Source organism: Zonotrichia albicollis, chromosome 25 (genome assembly GCF_047830755.1).
Source record: "Zonotrichia albicollis isolate bZonAlb1 chromosome 25, bZonAlb1.hap1, whole genome shotgun sequence".
Lineage (NCBI taxonomy): Eukaryota > Metazoa > Chordata > Aves > Passeriformes > Passerellidae > Zonotrichia > Zonotrichia albicollis.
The window spans coordinates 1,243,594-1,261,729 of record NC_133843.1 but is presented as its reverse complement, the minus strand read 5'-3'; the positions used below and the strand labels follow the sequence as shown (position 1 = coordinate 1,261,729).

The following is an 18,136-nucleotide window of genomic DNA, read 5'->3' as shown; positions in this document are numbered from 1 at the left end:
CAGCCAGCCAGCCATGCAGGGATATTGCCCATCTTCATTCTCTGGTATGGATATCCACTGGTGTCTCTAAAGGATGGAATCTTAAAAGGTGAGGCAAGGCAGAGACAAAGACAAATTTAATTTTATCACCGTAAAAAGGGACATTTCCACATGGGCAGCAAGGACATGAATATCATGTGTATGCAGGGGTGGGGGGATTATAAACGCATTTTTGGCGAAATTCAATAAAGCTGATTCCACTGCATAAGGTCAGCAATTTACTTTTAAAAAATGATATGATTGCAACTTTTAATATAACCCATGTATTTGCTGCAAGATGCTCTAGAAGATTGTGTAATGTAACCACCTGACCTCTCTGCAGGAGCAGAGATCACCCCATTTACCCTTTATTGTCTTGCTAAAAGCAATGCACATTTGCACGGTATGACAAAGTCAACAGCTTTTACTTCAGAGCGCCTCAGGTTTCATGAGAATGAATTCTCTGCTCTGCTCCAGGAGAAGTGGAGTCACCGGGACGAGGCTCCAGGAGAAAGAATAGCAAGGAACGAACCAAAAACTAACTTAGTTAAGAAAACAATGATTGCACTCCAGAATAAAATTAAGAGTTTGCAGCAGAAAAGCAAACTGTAGGATTTCATGTTCAAGGGGACCCAAGACATAATTTTAAACAGAACAAACATGCTGGCTAAGAGATCCTAGAGAATTATCTCATAGAGGAACTTACTTTACCTTTCCTAGCAGGAAAGTATCATTAGGTCTGAAATGGATTTCAGCAGAACACCACAGCTTTTCCTAACTACACTCCTTGTTTTAGCCTCAAGAGGGAAGGCTGTCTCCTTAGACTCAGAATACCAGGTCCATTCTCAGAGCAGGTCAAGCTCTGAGAATTCATTTACTTGTTCTGGGAAGACCGTGGGGAAACCCTGAGCTGGATGACCATGAAAAACAAATTCCTTCTGTCACAGAAATATTTTTTATCAAACATACATAGATTTCTTCAACCATCTCAAGGTGAATCTTACTTCAAAGGTCAAAGCTGCAGGGCTGGATTAGGATTGCACGCAATCTGCCTGAGCCTTGACATTCTGACATTCTGAAGTTTGCAGCTTTCCCCTCCCATACACAGCTGATGGAAGTAAACTCCTAATCTCTCTGAAAGTGTGGCTTTTACTGCAGGACCTTCAAAAATCACACACAGCAGCACCAAGAGCTCTGAAACAAGCATATCAGAGCAGTTTATGAACATAGCTAACATAAATCTTACTGAGTCAATAAGGCAAAAGTGGTAATTAACCCCATTTTACAGATGGGCAAGCTGCAAACAAGAAATTTACCCAAAGCCAAGGAAGCAGTCATGTCTCAGATCTCCCATGCCTGCTTTTAGATTGCAACTACAGAAGTGACTTTCTCTTGGACTTGGCATTTACTTTCACTCAAAAGCATTATAAAGAAATATTTAAATTTACAAGTCAGACTTAGGGGCTGGGTCTTTTTTGCCCATCACTAAGGCTAATGATTTCAGGCCTTGGAATATAATTGACTGTTTTAGCATTATCTTCTAGGTAGACTTCAATTCACTCTGCTGTAATCATATTGTTTTTTCAGTACTACCAGGAATGGAAACATTACTTTGTCAGTAAACAAGGCAGATATGACTCAAAATACACTCAATGAGCAACAGGAGTTAATTTTGCAAAGCCATTTTTAACGGCTCTTTTACATTAAATAGTCACTGTCAGATAGCCAAGTGGAGAGACATCATTAAACCCATGACATTCCAATTATTTCTTAAAATTAAGCTTACAAACAGCATTTTGCAGCATGCACAACTTCCTAAGCATCAAACCGGTCTGTTCCAATTTATCAATAATTTTCAAGCCAAGAAAGGACTGGCTTCCTTTCTACACTGCATCACCCCAGCAGTTATGTCTAACCTATGTCAGGTGGTTTTCTGCCCTCTCATAAATGACTAGTGACTGGGACAAGAGTCAGAGATGAGCAATAAACTGATTTCTCCATGTTTATAGGGACTAAACAGACTAGTTTCTCCAAACTGCCTTTCAAATCTTGGGGAATGATAACTAAGGGTTTCTTCAACTATATTCTTCCCAAAACCCTCCAAAGAAGCACCATATCTGATTCCCAGGATGCCCTCAGGTTGAGCAGTTTACCACATTTTGTTAGCACTACTGTACATTCCTTGTCACCAAAGAAGCCAAGAAAATCTGTGCAGTTCATGACAAGTTCAGACATCACAAACAGTGGTAAAATTGATGGGGAAAGGAGTCAGCATGATGAATAGGCTGGTACTGAACAGCAGGTGACAGATCCGCATGCAGAAGAGTGGCAGGACAGGAAGACATCTCCTTCTCAGCAGATGGATAGTGATTCTCAATCATTTTCAGGAAGAAAAAAGAAGGCAACTAATACAAAACACAGGAAGGTGGAACTAATTTCTGGATGCAAGCACATCTATTCCTCTGCATTATGATACTCCAGGAGTGGAATGTGTATGTGGAACATTATCAGCGCTGGGCAAACACAGCAGAGTGCCATAAATGGATGTGATTACCCCTAATGCTGATTTAGATAGGAACTGGTGTGAGTTTGTTAGCAATGACAGCTTTCATTCTCTCACTCTTCATCCTTAAGTTCCCTAATAAGCTCTTTGGGAGACAATCACATTTCCCCATTTATGCTGGGTTGTGTAGAGCCAAAGCTCGGATGGGAGGCACCTAAAGAACAAACTGGTTGCATGACAGGTGTAGGACATGTTTTTCTTTATCCTAGCAAAATATTACAAGGCACATTAGCTGTCTTGCACAGTCATAAACAGAGGCCCAACCATCTTTAGTAATTAAATATCCCATGGTGCTTTTCAAGAATCTTGGTAAATTTTTTACTCAGTAATTACAATCTCTATCCCTAAAGCTCCCTCTGCAAGATCACTTAGATAAAGTATTCTTCATTTCCTCTCCTAAAAATCACAAAGTGATGTTGAACAGCTGCTGTTGCCTACCTCAGAGGTGGACGCTTTTTTAGTGGGAAGCACAGTGAGATCTAGATCAAACCATGATTCTGATAATGATAGATAACCCTATAAACACCATCCAACATGCTCCATGCAACTAGCTGCAAAGTTCCCAAGTTAATGGGTACAATGTGCTCCAAAATCCTGAAATGAAAAGCATCATGAAAATGCAGAATGTGCTGGCTTCCATGCCACCTCTACAGTCATTTCTGTAAGTCTACACAAGATGCTAGAGTTACATTCTGCTACTTAACACCTGCTGCAAACTTCTTAAATAATCAGAAAGCACCTCCCTGCTTCTACCTATGCTAGTGAACTTTCTCTTGCTGTGTGCTGATTTGTACTAGAAACTTAAAACACCAAGCATGCTCTTGCAATAAATTTTTGCTATCAGTATCTGAACTCCAGGTCCTGCTTATAGCTGTGCAAGTTCAGGTGATGAGGTCTGTGCAGGCATTGGTGTGAGCAGCTAGAGAACAAGGTACCTGAGATGCAAGGACAACCCAGGACAAGCCTCACTCACACAGTCAGTTGTGCATTGTCTGGTTGGGATAGTGCACCATTTTTACAGTAGCTAGTATGGGGCTATGTTCTGGATTTTTGCTGAAACAGTGAACAGATTATACCTGTGACCCTTGATCAGCTGGGGGTCAGCTGAGCCATCCTCTCGTGCACTCCCAGCCTCCTCACTGTTGGGGTGGGAAGAGGAAAAGGCCTTGGCTCTGTGTGTAAGCACTGCTCAGATATAGCTGAAACACCTCTGTGCTACCTATAGCTGAAACATCTCTGTGCTTCCTATAGCTAACACACCTCTGTACTACCTATAGCTGAAACCTCTGTACTACCTATAGCTAACACATCTCTGTACTACCTACAGATAACACACATCTGTGCTACCTACAGCTAACACACCTCTGTGCTTCCTATAGCTAACACACCTCTGTACTACCTATAGCTAACACACCTCTGTGCTTCCTATAGCTAAAACACCTCTGTGCTACCTACAGCTGAAACCTCTGTACTACCTATAGCTGAAACCTCTGTGCTACCTATAGCTAACACAGCTCTGTACTACCCATAGCTGAAACACCTCTGTACTTCCTATAGCTGAAACATCTCTGTGCTACCTACAGCTAACACACCTCTGTGCTTCCTATAGCTAACACACCTCTGTGCTACCTACAGCTAACACACCTCTGTGCTACCTATAGCTAACACACATCTGTACTTCCTATAGCTAACACACCTCTTGTGCTTCCTATAGCTAACACACCTCTGTGCTACCTATAGCTGAAACACCTCTGTCCTACCTATAGCTAACACACCTCTGTACTACCTATAGCTAACACAGCTCTGTACTACCTATAGCTAACACACCTGTACTACCTATAGCTAACACACATCTGTACTACCCATAGCTAACACACATCTGTACTACCCATAGCTAACACACATCTGTACTACCCATAGCTAACACACATCTGTACTACCCATAGCTAACACACCTCTGTGCTACCAACACTGTACTACCAACACTGTCCTCAGCACAGATCCACCACAGCACCACCCACACTGTGGAGAAGCCAACACCAGCACAAGAGTGAAATAAAGCCCTTACTGCTTTTCTGCACCATTCTCAATCCATGTCCTGACAGGATGCTTCAAGAGAATGACGAGTCACCTAGCATTCCTTGAACAGTCAACACTTATGGTCTAATCTCACATTTGTGTATCAAACATGGTACTTTCTAGAAAAGAGTAAGGTTTGGAGAGTCAGAGCAGTTTGGCCTAAATAGGTATTTTGACACCATAGGTTACTAACTTATTTTTCCAGCTGAGTTGGCACTGGACTCCATTGGCTTGCATTGTATTTTATTCTCAAGAAAAGCCTTTACAAAAACTGTTTGAGCTTCACTGAGACATGTTAAAGAATTAATTACAAAGTAAAGCTGAAGGAGAAAATTAATTTTGGAAACACAAGAGGTTACTTTTCTTTCTTTCCTCCCTTTTCTGGAAGTGGGGGAGGAAAGGCAGTTATTTTCATCTTCATGCTGGGGGCAGGAGCTGGGAGCTGTCCAGTCGATAACCTGGCCATCAGAACAAGGTTTGTAATTAAAAGGTCACTGACCTGGAAAGCTGGGGCCTCACTCTCAGAGCTTCTCAGTAATGACGGCACTATTAAATTAAGACTGTTATGAAATCAATGCTAAAAAAGCTTTCATGGTAACGAGATTCCATTCAAGGACATGCAAACTGCCTCATGAAATGGACTTAAATTATAAAAAAAAAAAGGGGGAGTAATAAAAGAGGGTTAAATTGAAATCTGCTGAAGAATTTGCTTTTTTTAAGCCCTCCAGCAGTGGGCTGTGCCCCCATCCTTCAGGTCCTGAAGGTGATTCACTTGGGTTTCTTTGACAAAGGGGAAAAGGCAGGTTCAACTTCCAAGAATGCAGACTACAGAAAGAGGAAGAAAATCAAGTCGGTTTTTGGCTGGAGATTTTGGGGCTGACAGCATTTGTTTCCAGGGGATCAAGTGCCTTTGAGCTCTGACTGGGAAGGGCATGTAGAATTAAATAATTTTTTCATCTTTTCAGAAATCACCATAGTCTGGCATCTTGACACTGGAAAAATTTTCTGGAACATTGATGCACTGCAGAAAACCTTCTGAGTGGACATTTTCCCAACATAACTCAACAATTGTACATTAACTTGCTTTAATGCACCTCTGTTCTTCCATCACTGTTATTCTGAGCTCCTCATATGCTTTCATCAGTTCCCACAACCCCACTCTGGAAAGGCATTACTGTAGTCATTTTACAGATGAAGAGAACAAGCAACTGAGAAAACAGTTCTTCATCCAAGATGACACAACAAGTCTGTAACCTCACAGTTTTCCCCTTCTCTGCCCCAAAAACCCAGCACCCTGAAAACAGAGCTTGCCATGTACAGTGCATTTCCACCCCCTTTCTCTGTCTTGCCAGAACTGAAGAGATTCAGAGCACACAAAATTAACAAGGCACACGAGTTACCGGATGGGTAACTGAGCAGTGCAGGACATCTGAGGCACAACAGTTAAATGACAGACACATTTCCACAAGGGTTTAAGCCCCACATGCTGTCTAATTACTCCCAAGGCGCCGCTGATTCTGTGGCATGTCATCAGCAGAATCAGCGAGTTGGACAAAAAACAAACAGCATCTTTTTTTTCTTTCTTTTCTTTCAGATACTCTGAGGGGAAACAGCTGTTTTTCCCTTCATCTGAAGAAGTTCATGATAAAAAGGAGGAAATGTCATAAATTACACAAAATGCCAGTGTAAGCTTCAAAGAAAATGATAAATGATTCTAATAACTTCATGTTTCTCATTAATGCCTCTGTATATGGGAGTTTAAAAGTGCTTAAGACAACAGAGAAATCTCATCTGACTTCTGAAAGCCCTTTTACAAATCCAGGATACCCTCACTCTCCCAACTGTCATCAACACTCTATCACCCCATGTGCCAGAGGGAGCAGTTCAGCACACCTGAACTGCACAGAACCAGGAACACCTGATTTCAGCCCCTACAACTCCTGTTTCACCAAACCCAGTCCAGCTGATAATCCTGCAGAAACTTTCATTTCTCATCTCATTGAAATGTACTAAACCAAATCCAGCTCCTATACTAAAAGGAAATAAAATCTGATTGGCCTTTACAAGGAAGGAGATGCTTATAGAAAAATCAGAAAATATAGTAATTCTTGGCAGAACCACCTCTGTGAGTCTCAGAAGTGAAATTTCTTAAGCCAAGTCAGCCTTGCAGGACCTTTTTCAACTGGCAGTGAGGACTCTACCAGACAGCCTCAGCTGGGGATAAACATTATCACTGGGATGACAGGGACTGTACATCAGAGAACAGGGGAACAGCCCACCAAACCCTGCAGTCCCTCATCGGCTCAGGCCTAAAGCAGCCCCAACAGTTTCAAGAACTGACTCCATCTGCTAGACCACACGGGCACCATGCCAGCACGGAACACAGGCCACATTCCATGTGGACACATTTCCAGCGACTGCTGCCTACAGGCGCTACTGGACCCTACTCCTTCCCATCTCCTAGGGTTAGGTTTAGAAAAAAAAACAATTAGCACAGAGGGAAGGAGGGCTAATTAACACACAGGAACAAACAAACAGTTCTACCAAACCATTTCTGCTCTTTAGTAATTATTAGCCAAGTAATTCATAAGAAGTATTAGTCCGGCCACAGTTTCTCTGCGCCTCCATCTCCCCACCCTTCCTCTTCTCCCAGTCAGGGATTTATTAAAATTAAACAGATTAGATGGAGCTCCTGATACAAAAAACTGTTCAGCGAAGCCTGCGGTGGGGAAGTGCAGAGCAAACACCAGAGACATTTGTCTCTAAATTGCTCTAAATACCTTCTGCAAATGAAATTCTAACCCAGCTGTGTTGAGAGAGAAAATGAGGACTAACTGGTCATTGTCAGCACAGAAGAAGATCAGGCAGTTATAATATTGCACGATATACTGGGGGCTAAGGATCTCTCGGCAACAATAGATTTTGTATCAGGTTACCCCGGGTAATCAGCACAGCTTTTAGGCTCAGCTTTCCCCTGCTTCATTGCTTCGATGATAGAGTTGAAATCCCCAAGCTTTTATGATTAATTACTCCCCGTAGGTCCACATATTTCAAGGAAAAACTCATGGTGCACAGCGACCAACAGGCTCCAAATTTTAATGTCATCCTGATGGCAGGGCAGGGCAAGCAGATCCCTACGTGATTGGAATGTCCTCTGAACTGGCACTAGGACAAGCAGAGAGGGTCTCACTCCAAACGCTGTGCCCCTGAACTACTTGTCATGACATCATTGCCAAAACACACGGCTGCCATTCCCTCCCAGGCTCTCTGCTATTCAGGGTGAGCAAACTGGCACATGTATTTGAACTCTCCATCTCGTGACTTCAGGTCTCAGGCATCTCAATAGGCACTTCATAACTCCAGACAGAAAAATATGTATTTCATAGGCTTCCCTACTTTTCAAAGCTCAAGATCTTTAGCTCTAGAATTTGATGGACCTTGAAGTACTTATGACTTCAATGTGTATGTGGGTCACTCCCCTCTGAAGTTTGGAATTTGGGTTTTCAGCATCATTTCAACACCTTACAGTGCTCTACAACACACGTAATTAACTTCAAGTTAAAGCTGTTGTTATTTATGTCTTCTGGTAAGCAACATGGACCCGGGACTGTAGCAAAATATAGAGTGAACATCACCTGGAATGCACTGCAAGTTGTGGAATAAAAGCTTTAGAAATAAAATAGGAACAAAACATAGTTCCACTATGAGTCAGAAAGTAAAATAAATTTTCTGTAGGCAATGACCAAAGTATGCTGCACCTCACTAAGATGATATAGGATTTGTCAGGATCTGTTCTATCCCTGCTATAGAAAAGGGCTAAACTCAGTCAGTAGTTTACCATTTCAGCCTGAAAGTCAGGTTGACCCCAAGCTTGACCTTAACCTGACCTTGCTGACTTTTACCAGGTTCTTTGCCTCTCTCTGGCTCTCTTTGGAAACATTTGACCTTTTCACCCAGAGATTGGCCATCCTAATGCCAGAGTCAGTAAGGTTTGAACTGACCAGCTAGTCCACAAGCATGAACTGTCCCCATTGCAGAAAAGATCTGATAACAGTTATTTCCCATGTGTCTTTTGTATTCTACAATTCCACATCTGGCGCAAATATTGCACTAGTCAGTTGGGAAGAAAAGAGACTGATATTTCTTATAAACCTCAGATCTTCTTTTGGGGCAGACTAATTGCTTTGTCCGTAACATCTAATATTCCACAGCAATACATTTTGACTTTACATTAATTCAAGGTCCCTCATTGTCATTGAGATCACAACCTAAAGAGTTCATACCTTTTTTCTTCAGGAATGCTCTTCTGGTTGCGAGAGGACTTTGGCGGACTCGTGGATTCTGTAAAAATTTCACTGCTGTCACAATCTGAGGAGGGTAGGAGGATTGGAGAGAAAAAAAGAGAGAAAAGATCCAAGTTAGGCATGGTCAAATCCCTATTTTACATTAGGCACTGTGGGCTGCAAGGTAAGACAACAAACCCATCACATGGAGATTGTCTGGAGACAACACCAACCTTCAGAAATGGTTCAGCAAGTATCAGAGTTTGTGGTTTAACTCTAAACAGACAGCACAATTACGGTGTTTAGCTTAGAAGTTTCTTGTTAATTACTCTGGGAGCAGCTCTACCTGTACAAAAAACTCCTTTAAGATTATTACGTGTTTCTGTTATTTACATTGTGATCTTCTTACCTAAGTTGGCTCCTACAGTTAAAGCCAGCCTTGAGTCAATGCATGTCATCTGCAACAGTTGGCTTATTGTAAGAATGCTTCCTTTCTATCTGACTTAAAGCTCCCTGCAGATTCTAAGAGATTAAGGCCTTTTCTGCCATCATTCTAATTTATTGAAAGCAATAAATAAACCTCAGTTTCTCATGACTAGAGAAGAAGCGATTTCACATGTTTTGGATCACATAACAACAATCAAAAAAGTCACTTGGAATGACACAAATGGGTAGGCAAGTAGTTAAAATTTATATTGCACACCAGCAAAAGCCACAGATGACTTTTGTCTACAAACTGACTTCTACATCCTTGTTTAAGGTGACAGAGCACCTAAAACAGAGCACTTCTACAAGCAAAGAGTAAAGTCTGGGATAATACTCAATGGCACAACAACAACAGCACTAGATGTTTACATTTCCATTTAGTGCCAGTGAAAGGTATTTGATTTTTTTCTTCATATGGTAGTTCCATTTCCCACATTTCCCTATATTGCTATACACGTTATTACATGTTACTGCACCAGTGATTCCCTCCACTTTTATACAAAAACATCTGTTCTGATTGAGGCATCATGAGGAATAATGTGCTAACAGCACATCCATGTGAACTAGTGGAAGAGATTACTTCCCTTCTCTAGTGCTAAAATTAACCATCCTAATGTGCCAGACCCATGTTATTCAGGTCTTTAAGGGTTTATCTTAAAATACAGTTTTTGGAATTCAGTTCCAAAAAGGTTTCCAAAACTTTGACAGCAGAAAAAGAAGGGAAAATACAGCATCACTCCTGAAATCACTAAGTTTCACTTTGTGTTTGAATCAAACACTTGGAATATGCATTTCTGGTCAGAGAGCAAAGTTCTGATGGGTTTAATGGCACTTTCAATGTACTCCTCAGTGCATTCCATCAATGTTTTTTTCTTTTAAATTGCATCTCTTATTTCTTTAAATACATTAATCAGGCTAGTGTAGGCAAAACGGATCCATTGGACAATGCAATAAACATGAATTATCATCTATCCAACATGCATAATGGCTTAAAAATACATAATAGCAGGTGTAGTTTAAATGATTAGTTATTACACCTGTGGTGGGTCTGATTCAATTGGGGAAAATCATCTTTAATAGGTTAAAAGGTTTAGATCACCAGGCTTCCCTTAAAGTGGCTGTAGAGAGGGTATGATGGAGTACGCTGTCATTACTAATTCATTTAAGAAAAACATGGGGGATACAGCAAAGAACAGCATAAACGAGTGAATCCAATTTAAACATCAGGTAAAGCAGAAAACACCTTTTAAAAAAGCATGATAAATGAATTTGGGAGAGAGATGAAATTGACATATTTATTTTAACGGGAATTTGACAAAGTCCCAGCACACTTCAAAGTTGGGAGGACAAAATGAATGGGGTATTTTTAATTCTTTTCATTTTCTTGTTTTCCTGCATTTTTTCCTTAAGTTCCATTCAGTAATTTTGAACCACAAAACAGCAGAGTAAAAACCACCCCACATAAAGTATACTTTGGCTTCATTTATGTGCACTTGATCTGTCTCCAGCTGAAATGCAGGTGACAGGCGAATCGCAGATTTAAACTGTGCTGATATTGCTGCGCCAGATGCAGAAATATAAAGCACCCAAACTAATAACCTTAAGGTAATATGCTGAATAAGAAAGATGCCCAAATGAGCAGCCCGACAGACACGTGAACATATCAAAGCCACTCTCCTTCTAACAATAATTACTTGTTTGTGTCTTCAGACACTCCTCAACACTCCCTCCCACATTCAGGGAGATAGACATGAACGGCCTGCAGACCTGCAGCTCTGCAAGCTCTTATATTTAATTATCAATTTTTAAGTATTACAAAACCTGTGAGAAATAAGCAGTATTTTTCATTGTGCTAATTCAATCGCAACCATGTGAACATTTCATTGATTCTAACTCTTTATTAAAGCTTATTTTTGCCTTATAAAGATGTAAACATTTCGGTAGTAAATTTCAGTCCAAAATAAACTTCTTTTTTATCTCTCCCCTGCATTACTTCCTCCATTATTCACAGCCTTTTTAATCTTAAAACAAAATGAAATTACAAGCAACAACAACTCCATAAAAAGAATCCTGGACATGTATTCCTCCCTCCGGTAATCCCATGTTTCTCATCCTGTGTTTGCATTCACCTCTGAACATTCGTTCCTATAGGCTGAGATGAAATGTCTTCATTTTTATAATTAATCTCGTATACACGAGTAACTTACAAAGCAATTTTGGCCATGTCAAAATGCCAATATTTTCAACAAACATACACAAGAATTTCCCTGCCTTCTATGGATCATTTTCCTTGCACAAACAAGAGCAACTGCACTCCATAATTTAAACAACAGAAAAAGGAGGAGGAAGATGAGAAGACTTGCAGTCCTATGTACAGCCAAAAAAATCATGTGGCAAATAGCACTCTGACTCAGCTGCTAACATTGTTCCATACTATTTCTGTAGCATTTGTAACACTTCTCCAAATTTTTATGGTGTTAGGACACTGCCAAATAATGAGCATTGTATCACTGCGTTGATTCTTAGATTGCCAGCACGCACTGTCGAGCAGAGTGCCTTTATCTAATGGATCAGGTACTTGTATTAAACAGAGTGTATTTGGTTTTTAAAAAGCCAGGCAATCCCATAAACTTGCTTTCCCGCCACCATCTCTCCTGCAGCAACAGGATTCACAAAGACATCTTTCTGACTGGGAAGAGATGGGTGGAATCCTGCAGCAGGTCATGTCCCACAGTTTGATTTTTCAATTAAAAGATCAATGTCACTATTCATAGATTATATTTGCAACTGGACGAATTACATAAATTCAAGCCAAATATTCTGCTTCAATGTCAAAAATATAAAATAAAGACAGGAACTTTATTGCAGATGCTATGGAAGAGCAGAGAGCTGGCAAAATTCTGGGGCAAAGCACAGCACTTGGATGTTAACTTAGCAGCCAGGGCCCTTCATTCCTAATTTCCCTCCCTTTTGTTCTAATGGGGAAGATAAAGGCAGCCTTATTTCTTATTGTGCTCAAAGCTGCGGGGTTTCCAAGAAAGCAATCTAAGCTACTTTATCAGTTAGTTACATTAAAAAAATAAACCACAAAATTTAAAGTACTGTGGCAAATGCCTATTCTCTACCAACTCAGAAATAAAAAGCAAAATAGCAGAAATGCAAAAGATCTTTACCAATAAAAGTTACAAAGCATTTGGTAAGAGAGTTCCACATGGAAAACAGACTCAAAAGCCACCGGGAGTGCAGCCTGTAAGAGCTCTAATAGATTTCCTAATACTGGGAACCCTCTGTAGGTTATTACTAAACAGCATTTGTTGATAGACTGAGACTTTGAGATGACCTGTGATGTAAAGGTTGGGTCTGAATTATACGTTGCAAGGGATGGTATTTTGTCTTTCTGAGTGGATCTGTATCTGTTTAAAAGCAACACTTCTTTTCATTAAGCAGAGGCGGCCCAGGCCATGAACTATGCACAGACAGTTTACATTACATGTGCGGAAGCAATCAACACTGGCAATATACATGACGTATGTAAAAGAAGTTGGAATTAATTTTTTTCCAGTGTATTAAAAAATAATAATATGGCAGTATCAACAAACACTCAACCTATTTCAGCCAGAGCAGAAGGCCACAGCTATAGGGCAAATGGAACTGATCAATATATTAGCCTACAGCAACACCCCCTCAGTGTACGGCTGTATGTTTGCAAGGCTCGGAAGATTAAATTGTCTGTGAAAGGTTTCTGCACTCCTACTCTAAAGGAGATACCCAGAATCCTGTTAACAAGCATCAGGCTGAAGCCAACTTACGTTTTAACAAGGGCTGACTTAAAAGCCTGGCACAGCAGTGAACAAGAAAGCCCCTTGCAACAGGAATGCTGTGTTTTAGTAAGAAATCAGTGCCCTGCCAGGACTAACTTGACAAATATGGTTATCGGTGGCACACGGAAATAGTTGCAAAGCAGCTGTTAATCAGGGAAACACATCATAGAACGCTGATGCCAGCACTCGGGAAAAATGCAAGGGGCTAATTATGAAGCCATATATCTCGGTAAGGAGGCACCGCTGCCGCCCGGCGGGCCCGGGACGAGCCGCGGCCGCCGCGCTCTGCGCCCCGGCACTGCCGCGAGCTGGCACTTGTGCTCGTGAGGGAACCAACTGCGGGCCGGCCGGGGGAGCGGGAACGCCTCAAAGCTCCTCCTGTGATTTCACTGAGGTTTGAATGAAAACATACACAACCCCAGGAATTATTTCGGTTCAGATATAACATAGAAACCTACAAAGTTGGGCAGATCTCAAAGTTGGATGGAGAAAAGTTTAAAAATGCTGTAACAACAATGGCAAAGCCCTCACGTAAAACAGTGAGGGGGGAAAAAAATAGAGTTAAAAGCAAGATTCATGGGAGGCAGAAAAGCAAGATTCATGGGAACAAAGGCGAGGAAGAAACACACTTTGAGCCATATCTGAGATGAAGAACTTGGAACTAAGAGAATACAGAATAGCAGCCAAAAAAAAAGAAAAAAACCAAAACACCAAACAAACACACACACACAAAAAAAAAAAAAAAAAGACCAAAAATAGCCACAAAAAAACCCGCCAAAAACCCAACCAAAAAAAAAAAAAAAAAAAAAAGGTAAAAAGGAAAACAAAAAAAGCCAAACCATGGGAGGGGGAAAAAAAAAAAAGGCGCGGAAATCCTAGGTGCTCAGAACTTGGACTATGAGTGACACCTAACTCAGCCGCACCCACATGAAGGGTGAGGAAACTGGCCCTGGCCGCGTCCCTGTCATGGGTCGCGCTCAGACTGGAGAGAACGAGGTTCAGGGGGAACCTTTTTGCTCTCTATAACTCTCAGTCAGGAGGTTGTAGCCAGGTGGGATTTGGGCTCTTCTCTCAGAAAACAAGCGACAGGACAAAACACAGTCTTAATCGGCATCTGGGGAGGTTCAGGTTGGACACCAGGAAGAATTCACAGGGTGATTGGACATTGGAAGGGGCTGCCCGGGCAGGCGCTCAGGGAAAGCCCGGACGCGGCTCTCAGTGCGCTGGTGTAGCTGACAGGGCAGTGCTGGGTCACAGGCCGCACTGCACGGTCCCGGAGGTCTTTCCAAGCCGACCCTGTGAGGGCGAGGCCCCGCGGCCCCGGGGCTCCCTCACGGCCGCCGCGGCCCCGGGGCTCCCTCACGGCTCCCCGGCCGCGCGCGCGGACCCCGCGCGCCCCCTGGCGGCGCAGCCGCCGCCGCGCTCCCGCCGTCAGAGCCCCAAATTAAGTGTTTTCACTCAGTGGAAATGAAATGTTTTGCAAGATGAAACAGAAAGAAAATTGAGGTTTTAGGTAATTACTAGTTGGCATTTACATATCACAGGCTGGTTCAACACCTATTCATTTTCCTCTTTTATTTTCAATTTTTTAAAATTGCTCATTAAAACGAACACATGACAGGGACGGGGGGAAAAATTGCTCTTCCTCTTTTTCCTGAGGACTACAAAATCCAGATCTACTTTAAATACATTTATCTATAATTATCACATACAAAAAAGCCTTACTTAATTTACATGAATAGGGTGACCAAAAAAAAAATTTAAAAAAAAATTATAAAAGCCAGGAAAAAAGGCATGTGAGCTGTCAGTGTGTTGTGCCTGCGGAGTGCCGGGGCCAGGCTGGAGCGAGCAGCGATGGAGCAGCTGAGATCCCCGGTGTTCTGCCACCCCGCTGCCATCCATCCCACCCTGCAGCTCAGCTGGCACACCGCGCTCCGCTGCCTTCAGCACACTCTCCCCTCATCTCTGCTACTCCCACTACAAAGAAGTGACTCCACACAGTCCCTGCTTTCAACTTCTTTGTTCCAGGAGCTACTCCACACTTCCTCCAGCTGCTCCTGAAGGCGTGACCTTTCCACCTCCTTCATTCACACAGAATAAGCCTTTCCTCACATAACCTCACCACTTCCAGGGATCCTGCTCTGCAGCTCCAATCACGCTTACACGCTCTCAGCTCGCTGCATTCTCCGCTCAGGTTCCCTTTGTTCAATTAAATACATCTATCCCATGCAAAGCCCTTCATTTTCCTGCACCCTTCAGCTTTTCCTTTAATTTTAACCTTGTGAAAGTCTCGTTTAACCCCATACAACGTATTTTAGGATACAATTTGTATGAAAAATGCTATATAAAATAAAGTTTTATTGTATCATATGTTAAGGACATAAAACATCCCGGATAGAAGTGTACAGGAGCTGACATGATAGACTAATATATTTTAAGGTCTATTGTGTAAATATGTATTTAGGGAATTCTAAAGCATGGTATTATTGACCCAAGTCTCTCTTAAAACACATTGATATATGGAGTAAAAACCCTTATGAAAAGTAGCAACTTCATCTGTGTAGTAGTCACCTTTCAAAGTGAAATATCTGTCATCTTCAGTTTTTTTATAATTCAATTGAGAACACAGTGGACATCTTGACAAAATTCCTGTCTTTTTAAGAGGAATAATATTCAAGCTAAACTTACATGCATAAATCTAAAAAGAATCAGAAAGTTTTACACAAACATTAAAAGAAACATATAATAACTATTTTAATTTGCAGAGAAAATGTGCTAGATAGGTATTTTTTTACTTCAGAAATACACCTCCAAATCAGACTTCATAACATCAGGGTTAACACAATAAAAACTGTTATGGGGAAGTGATAAATGCTGGAAAAACATAAGAAATATAAGAAGAAGAGCAAACTAAATGTATTAAACTGATAATGCAGCCATAATAAATTTAACCAGTGAGCAGTTCAAATTTAACATGAACCTTTTTTCTGGAGTTCTAATATTGAAGAGAAATCCTCTCACTTTCGGAGGGAAAATGAACTTTAAAAATCCCTTTTTGTGCTTCTGCCCGGGCTGGAGCTGCAGGCTGCCTGCATCGGCAGTACCACCAAAGAAGGAATTGCAGCGGGATGAGCAGCGTGGGGTGGGGGTACCGCCTGCAGCCCAATGGCAGCGATCAGCTCCAGCTGTGTTCACAGCAGGACGGCAGAGCCCCCAGCGCGGTGGGACGGGCGCTGAGAGCCCAGCTGTGTCCCACGGCACAGGTGACAGAGCCGCAGAGCCACGACAAGGTCACCAAAGCGACCCCACGGGATCCGCCAGAGACGCCAGGCAGGCGCTCAAAGCTTGGGAAAGACAATCAGCTTTTTATCACTTTCCATGGCAGTACCCAATTTCCACAACTTGCTTTTCCTCGTGCAGGAGGAAGCTCAGGGATCACTGGGGCTGTGCTGTACCATTAATGCTGTTGGAGCTCAGGCTCTCCAAAGGAATGCGGCAGCCCAGGGTCCAAGATGCTCACTACGGCAGAACCAGGACCAGTCCCTGCTCCACAACTGACAGAATGTGTGGCCCAGGTTCCAGGGAGCAGATGACAGCACCTCCAACTCACCTTCCTCACTCCTCTCTCTATTCCTATTGTCATTACTGCAGAGCTCAAACACAGCAGCTTTCAAAAGAAATCCCTTTCACCCTGCTCCCTTCACATGTGTAGAATGTAAAAACCAATGAAGCTGTAATTTATTACGTTTTCATTCTTTTAACTGCAGGGCAGACAAGGACTGCAGGACATTCATTCACATGGTAGGGAGCTGGAGATGATGTGAGGATAGAAGCCTGTGTCACACCTAACAATTGTGCCCCAGTACTTAAAATCACTATTGAATGGGAGACTCCAGAAAGCTGAATCAAGCAGAGATGCACCAGAATGGGAGCACTGTTCACACTTACTCAGATCCTTCTAATTCTACAGTCAAGGGACTGGACAAAACCAGTAATACATTGGTTTAGATTTAGTCCAAGAGGATTGACAGTAGAACCCATCTGCAGAAGAAGCTATAAAGATGTTTTAGACTGAAAAGACTCAAATGACAAGAAAAACCAGCAAGTTACTATTCCTCAAACCTCCTATTTCAAGAACCCCATTTCACAGAATTTTTAAATTATAGGAAATATAGAATAGAGAATGAATGTTTCCTTTTTGGCAATAAAGCCCCAAACAATTAGGGCTGAAGTCAGGGGGCTGTGATGACATTAGGACAAGGAAGATATGAATGAGAGAATAAATACAGGAGATACTGGAGGAAACTATCTGGATCATCAGAATCTAACACACAAAAGGTTTCATGTGGAAAACATTAAAGAAGCTGGAAATTGTGACAGGTGCACAATAAATCATGCAAACCACAGCAGTTGGGAAGAAACAGCAAAAGGAGAAGGACTTAAAATACTGTAAGACCTTTTTGTAAATTTATTTCTTTACTTAGAGCTCTTTGGGACAAAAATGGTCTATTTCCTCTGCATTTGCACAGTGCCTGGTGCTGGTCTGCAAGTGGCCTCCTTAACATTTATTACAACACAAATAATAATAAAGACTGAGCAGACCATGCACTTTGTTCCTGCTGTTAATTGCCCCATTAAGGGAAAAACGAAGTAAGGGGCAAGAAGCCTGATTGGCCAGAGCTGCCCCGTCTGTGGGGACTGCAAGTGGAATAATTTTATAGATTCAAAAGCAGCTGCGTCCCTTGTCTTTGTCCAGTTCTCAGCAGAAGGCAGCTCCCATCACACAATTCCTCCTGCAAACCCAGCACCCTGCATGACCAGCCCCAAACACAACTGAGCTTCCTTGTCAATTCTTAGGTTGCTTCCTCTGTAACAGGGGTGAAACA

At 42.0% G+C, this 18,136-nt stretch overlaps 1 protein-coding gene across 1 annotated transcript in view; it reads right to left on the bottom strand.

Moving 5' to 3' along the window:
• PEX14 (peroxisomal biogenesis factor 14) overlaps positions 1 to 18,136 on the bottom strand; it is a 67,722-nt gene that overhangs the window by 26,975 nt on the left and 22,611 nt on the right. Inside the window, exon 3 of the mRNA XM_074558400.1 lies at positions 8,944 to 9,028. Coding sequence (XP_074414501.1) covers positions 8,944 to 9,028 — 85 coding nt within the window. The remainder of the gene's footprint in view (positions 1 to 8,943; positions 9,029 to 18,136) is intronic.